At 32.9% G+C, this 6,946-nt stretch overlaps 2 protein-coding genes across 2 annotated transcripts in view; both read left to right on the top strand.

Annotated features, from left to right (window-relative positions):
* LOC111613882 (ataxin-2 homolog) overlaps nt 1-716 on the top strand; it is a 17,211-nt gene extending 16,495 nt beyond the window's left edge. The window contains exon 4 of the mRNA XM_023355235.1: nt 79-716. Within this exon, the coding sequence (XP_023211003.1) occupies nt 79-279 (201 nt within the window). The 3' untranslated portion in view covers nt 280-716. The remainder of the gene's footprint in view (nt 1-78) is intronic.
* A 4,385-nt stretch (nt 717-5,101) lies between these two features.
* LOC111613879 (histone-lysine N-methyltransferase SETMAR-like) lies at nt 5,102-6,942 on the top strand. The gene has a single exon (XM_023355231.1). It carries the CDS (start codon nt 5,630-5,632, stop codon nt 6,677-6,679), a length of 1,050 nt encoding a protein of 349 aa, XP_023210999.1. The 5' UTR covers nt 5,102-5,629; the 3' UTR covers nt 6,680-6,942.
* Nucleotides 6,943-6,946: the final 4 nt, after the last annotated feature.

Raw genomic sequence — 6,946 nt, 5'->3', positions numbered from 1 at the left:
CTCTGCCGTTTTTATTTTGAAATAAGGTTGTAAATTTTATATTTTTTTGTTTTATTAATCATTAAAATTCTTTTATAGATGGATGTTGTATTAGAGATGGCTCGTTTAATTGATAACAATCAGGCAGCATCTTGTTTATTCAATGGAACCATCTTACCTTTGATGACTGAAGATCTGATCACAGAAAAACTCATTTTTAAACTTCATGACATTGTTATGTTAAGTGCAATAAATATTGATCTTGATTATGCAACTAAAGGTAAGGTATATTTTATATAATTGAAATAAAGATTCATTAAATAAGTATTAAATGAAAAAGTAGTCATCAAATATTTATGAAAAGAATAGTAATGTGACTTTTGTAATTATAGTAGAAGAAAATGCTACAAAGATTTATCAGATTTCAATAGAAATAACAACAGTTTTATCTAATTAATTTGATTTTTACTGTGTGTATTTTAGTCTCCTTTGGTGAACTTTTTGTGGCTTATATAAAGAGATTTTTTAGGAGTTACTTTATGCTCAGTTAATATAAAGGATAGAGACTAAAATCTTTGTAGTTGTCCGCTAATGATAACTTTTCCTGTGAATCTCTGACCAATAGCATTTTTGTAAACTATTAGTAAACTTGATGATATAGTTTGTGTGTGTATCCTTGTCCACTTAGATCTTGTTTATTAATAGGACTTTTTATACTGGTGTAGTTTCTGATTAGCAAATAGAGATCTTAGTCAAAACAAAATATTTTTATTTTTATCTGTAACTACAACTACACCAATATAATAAGTCCTATTAATAAACAACAATCCAAATAGACAAGAATACACACAAAAATTTATAAAAGTAAGACATAGAGGTAAAAAGAATCAATGATAGTTATTTTAGTAAATTTTTTGATGTAACTTATTATACATTAAAAGTATTAGGATTGTAAAATGACTAGGTATGAATGCTAGGATGTGCCACTTGTTCCTATATTTGAGTCTTAATGAATATATGGAGTGTACTTCAAAAATAAAAAATGTTAACACCAATATGGAAGTAATTTGTTACGCCAGATTTGTAGTGGTAAATTGTCATCTATTTAGTTCTCCGTCACGTACAAGAAGTCACAACGTCATTGCTGAGTTCTCCAAAAAGTATGGATCTACTACCCCTGCTGCAACAACTGCACACCTTCTCCATATAAGTGTTAACATTTTTTAAAGCATCTTGTGTATGAGTGCAATCTTTAAATATAGAAAATACAGTACAAAAATCAAATGGTTATTAACTACATATGACAGAAACTGCACAATAACTATATGTATGTATTTCTCTTTACTAATTTTAAATTAGATGATGATCTATAATTAAGTAAATTTATATATACTGGTTTTATTCGAGTAATAGCCACAGCTACCATTTTAAACTGCATATTTTCTCTAGTTACTATTTGAGGGTGGTTATTTCTTTTGCACAAACTCATTTGATGTCTACTATAAATAAAGTATATAAATACAGTGGTTTCTCGATTTGTCGTTTTTGGCAGGACTTGGGAAAAAAAACGACTGATGCAGGAAAATGATGATGATTTTATATCGTATGCAATGCTTATTTTTTAGAGATAGGCTTATATGATGACTTTCTGTAATACTAAATGATATGGACCATGTGCACTGATGTTCATTTATTCTACATTTTAAAAAATTGTTAAGAATATTGAAATTTGTTCTATTTCTTTGGTAAGAATACTTAATGTACTGAGTCTCTTCTTGCACTTGAAGATGATATTATAGAAGTGTAAAAACTGTTAGTGAAATTGTAAGATTGTCGACCCGGTGCAGATATGGGACTTGAAAACCCACTCCTTGGCACCTGTATAAGATTGTCATCTTTTGGATGAACTTAAGAGAAGGTTGTATGTGGGTGTGATGGAGGAAGCAAGTGATGACAAGTGTTTACAAAAGACAAAGCTGTTTATTTGGTAACATTTATGCTTACATCAATATTTGACAGTTCAGTTCCACTTCTTTTTTGTCCTTTGGGATGATGGGGATTTTCCTTTCCGTCGAAGCCCCGGGGCAGACGAGATGGGATCGCAGGATGTAGGAGATAATCGGAGAGTCACAGAGATGTCTTGGGCGACAACATAATTCACTATATAAAACACATGATGAGCTTAATCTAGAGGAGACTGTCCTTCGACCTTGAAATTCCTATTTTTATAGTTTTTCTCCCACTATTCGCATTTTGGATTGGTCCCTTGTTTCATTCCTCGCTTCCTGATTGGTCTCTCCTTTGTCTCCAGGTGCAAGATGAAACCTCTTCGGGTAGTGGGAAAGGTCTGATTTGAGGTGTCTATTTGATACCTCTTTGTTGACTCTGCCTGGTGATTGTTTATAAAATGATAACACCTGCATTCGTAATTCAGGCTGTTGTTTATACCCCTTTTTGATGCCTAAGAATTTTAACAATCATTTTCATCTATCAAAAATTTTCCTTTTTTGTTCAAGAATGTTTATCTCGGCCAACATTTTATAAACTCGTGAGCCAATGATCTACCTGTTTATGAGTGTTTGTGCTAGAGTTTGTGTTCCACTAACACAAACTCTAGCACAGATAGACAAGTATGAGTATATGTCAAACTATCTTGACAGATAGTTTGACATATACTCATACTTGAACAGTTCCGGGTCTTGTTGTTTACATCTGGCATTGCACAAGAATTTCGTGGTTTACTTGAGTTCGAACCTCATCTGAGAACCCACAAAATGATAAATCTTTGTCACTTATGATGTTTTGATTCTCTTATGGAAATGGGTTCTGACTTTTCTCACTTGTCCTACCTCAAGACAATGCAGAGTTGCCAATCTTATGGGAGAAAATCACTGTCTGTCTCTTGAAATTATTGTATTTCACTTAAAATTATCATACATCCATCTTGATCCTTTATACTTATCAGTAGAAATATTTACAAGATTTGTCCTATGTCAAAATCTTGTAAACTTTTTATTTGCAATCCCTTCTTACAACAAAACGATTTTAGATTTCATTTTACAGTGAAGTTTTCACAACTCTCCCTTGTAATATATGATTCAAAACAAACTTCTGAATGGGCATGAGCTAAAATTTATGTTTTTTCATACAATTTCAACAAATCAAACATTAACAAATATGTAACACATCCTTTATATACCATATTTATTTTATATGTGCATACCTTAGTTTTTTCAAATTTTTTCAATGTCTAAAATTTTTGTACCCCCTCAAATGGTTGTTACTCCCTATGCCAAAAAAGTTTCAGTTTTAGACAGTTTATTAGATGGAAACTACTCTATATGTACTTCATTAATACATTTTATACAAGTAGAAGCATAATGGAATTTCAACAGAATGTTTATTCACACAAATTTTTTTCACATCAATTTGGGCATTTTATCAGTAGATCTAAAAGTATAGCAGTTAGTGGTCTCAAAAAGTATGACAAAGGTGTACCTGATAATTGAGAATATACCATAGTAGCTAATCTAAAAAGTTCTGAAAATTTAGTAGCCCTCTAGCGGTGAAAAAAACATGAAATATTGACGAAAAGGCAAAACGTATAAAAATATTGATTGTAAATTGTTTTTTCAATAGTTAACAATTGTTTTTGGAGTAAGGCATATTTATGAAATTATTGTATGTCATATGGGGCCCAAAATAATCATACAAATATGCTAATTATCATACAGATTGCAACTCTGAGACAATGTGCCGACTTTTACTGGTGTTGCCAGGCTTTAAGAGGAAATAAAGTACAGTATTTTGCAAAGCAGTAAACAAAAAGTAACCAAAAATCACAAAAATTGGTTAGCTGTAGTCAAAGGTTAGCTATAACTTAAATTTGATGTGCTTTTATTTTTAGTACACAAAAATTTATGTTTTAATTTAATGCCCTCTATTGTGAGTAAAACAATTGATGTGGGATAACATTTTTCTTTCAGTTANAAAAATATAAAATAAAGATATATACAAATTTGCAAAAACAATAATGGTGTACTACCATGGTTCACTCTTGTGTTACAATGGAACAGAGACAACTAAATACACTGAAAAGCGACAACACTACACTAGTTCACACTATGGTGTTGCTGAATTGTTGTCTCTCTGCACCAGAAGTGACACAAAGCGCAACTCACGAAAACTATTGCACAAAGCGTGCCATTTTCAAACTCTCACAAATTATTTTCAATATTTTGCATTAAAATCTCACGACTCCAAGATTTCGCTAAGCGACCCCAAATGGGGTCGCAACCCATAGTTTAAGAAGCCCTGATGTAAAGAAAAACCTGAAAGCAACTAATATTCAGTCAAGAGTAAGTGAGGCTAATCTGAGATGGTTTGGCCATTTAGAAAGAATGGGAGAAGAGCAACTAGCCAAATAGGTATTTGAAGCTAAAATCAGAGGGGAAAAACAAAGGGACATCCTGGATGAAGTTAGATTGATAGTGTCAAGCTGACCTTAAAGGAAAAGAATTTAACTTTACTCCAGGCTAAAAAGTTGTCTGATGATAGGAAAGTTTGGAGAAAAGTAATGAATAGTAGTATAAAAGTTTGATTTTTCACCATGTTGACCTGTACATCCTCTGCAGGAAATTATGATGATATATCTGTATACATAAAAATTAAGATATGAATGTATGCATGTATATTTGTTAAACAAAGGGCTTTCTATCATTTAACATATTCTCACAAAATTTAGCACGAATATTCTTTGACACTAGAAAAAATACTGTGGGAAAAAAATCTGTATTCCCAACCACTATAATCACCACCTCTCTTAACTTATTCATGTATGTATGTTAGATAAAGGGTTCTATACCATTCAACATATCGTTGGTGCACAAGAATAGTGACACAACTCAAAAAAATAGTTCTTCCAGAACAGCCATTTAAAAGTTTCATTTATTTGTGCAAAGCTTTGTCATGATCTTGGATTTTTAAAATTTTCAAATCTTTAGTTCCAAAAAAGATTGAAAATTTTAAAAATCCAAGATCATGGCAAAGCCTTGCAGAAATAAAGAAACTTTTAAATGACTGTTCTGGAAGAACTATTTTTTTTTTTGAGTTGTGTCACTATTCTTGTGCACCAATGATATTTCCATCAAATTTGGTGTGAATATTCTTCAAAACCCTATAAAATTACTGTGGGGTTCCCACCCACTAAAGCTCACTCCCTCAAGTGTAGCCCAAGCAACTTTTTTGTATTTTGCAGTTTCAGTATTGTAAACACTCAGGTCAGTAAATGTACGAGTACATTTTAGGTACTAAGATAATTGTTTTAGTTACCCTCTCCCAACCCAACCCCATCAATCTTCTACCCTCAAAAACCAGAGCATTGCCGGGCACATGCAGCTATTGTTAATAAAAGAAAACCTCTAGATTACCTCTAGCAAACAAAAAACAAATGTTCTCACTTTATATAATACGTGGGTCGTTCAATAAGTCCTTAGAAAATCCAATAGATGGCGCTCGTAGCCTAAAAAATGGCGCGTTTTTTTGTAAGCATGATGTCTCACTAGACAGTTGTGAAAATCTCAGTCATATCCATCATATGGTTTAATTTTTATTGTCAATTGAAGCAAGAAACCTTTGTTTATTTAGAAAAATGGAAAAAAGTGAGTTTCGAGCGGTGATTAAACACTTATATTTAAAAGGCTTAACACCAAAAGAGACCAAAGCTGAGTTGGATGAAGTTCATGGCACATCTGCTCCTGTGTTTGCAACTGTTTACAATTGGGTAAATGAGTTCAAACGTGGTCGTACATCCACAAAAGATGAACATCGTTCGGGACGTCAAGTGGAGGTGACTACTTCCGAAATGATTGACAAAATCCACGATATGGTTTTGAGTGATCGACGAATCAAAGTGCGTGAAATAGTTGAGGCCACAGGCATATCACAAGGTACAGTGTTTTCAATTTTGCACGAAAAATTGGGTGTGAAAAAAATCTCGGCAAGATGGGTGCCGCGTTTGCTCTCAGTGGAGAATAAATGTAATTGTGTGGTCGACTCTGAGGCAATTTTGGCACTTTTTCGTCGCAATCCTGACGAGTTTCTACGTCGATACATAACTGTGGACGAAACATGGATACACTGCTATACTCCAGAGACCAAAGAACAGTCAAAACAGTGGGTTTTTGAAGGCAAAAGGGCTCCAAAGAAGGCGAAGACAGTGAAATCGGCCGGGAAGGTGATGGCCACGGTTTTTTGGGATACACGCAGAATCATCTACACCGATTACTTGGAAAAAGGAAAAACAATAACTGGAGTGTATTATGCATCATTATTGCACCGGTTGAGCAAAGAAATCAAAGAAAAACATCCTCATTTGAAAAAGAAAAAGATCCTCTTCCATCAAGACAATGCACGGGTGCACACCTGTACAGTTTCGATGGCCAAAATCACGGAATTAAAGTTTGAATTATTACCACATCCACCGTATTCACCGGATTTGGCCCCCAGTGACTTTTTTTTATTTCCAAATTTAAAAAAATGGCTTGGTGGACAACGATTCACATCAAATGAGATGGTCATTGCCCAAACAAATGCCTATTTTGAGGACCTTCCGAAATCTTACTTTTTAGATGGCTTAAAAAAGTTGGAGAAACACTTGGAAAAGTGTATAGAGCTTAAAGGAGATTATGTTGAAAAATAAAAAAAAATCTACCAAAAATAATTTGTTTTTCTATCTTTTTCTAAGGACTTATTGAACGACCCTCGTAGTATAGATTTACCGAACATTTTGTGTTAGTTGTGTTTCCGGTTATCCAAAGTAGTCTAAATCCCCATTTCCTTGAACACTCAGAACTCTACTATAGTAATAAATAAATTAATTGATACTTAAATATTAAAATAATACTTTTATACAACAAGTTTTTATTTTGAAATAAGGTTGTAAATTTTATATTTTTTTGTTTTATTA

This window comes from Centruroides sculpturatus, unplaced genomic scaffold (assembly GCF_000671375.1).
Source record: "Centruroides sculpturatus isolate CEXI.00-Female unplaced genomic scaffold, Cexi_2.0 scaffold2052, whole genome shotgun sequence".
NCBI lineage: Eukaryota > Metazoa > Arthropoda > Arachnida > Scorpiones > Buthidae > Centruroides > Centruroides sculpturatus.
Note: the sequence above shows the minus strand (reverse complement) of the source record. Positions and strands in the feature narration are given on the sequence as shown.

Coding starts and splice junctions, on each gene's coding strand:
- LOC111613879 (XM_023355231.1), top strand. CDS start 5,630: ATGGAAAAAAGTGAGTTTCGAGCGGTGATTAAACACTTATATTTAAAA.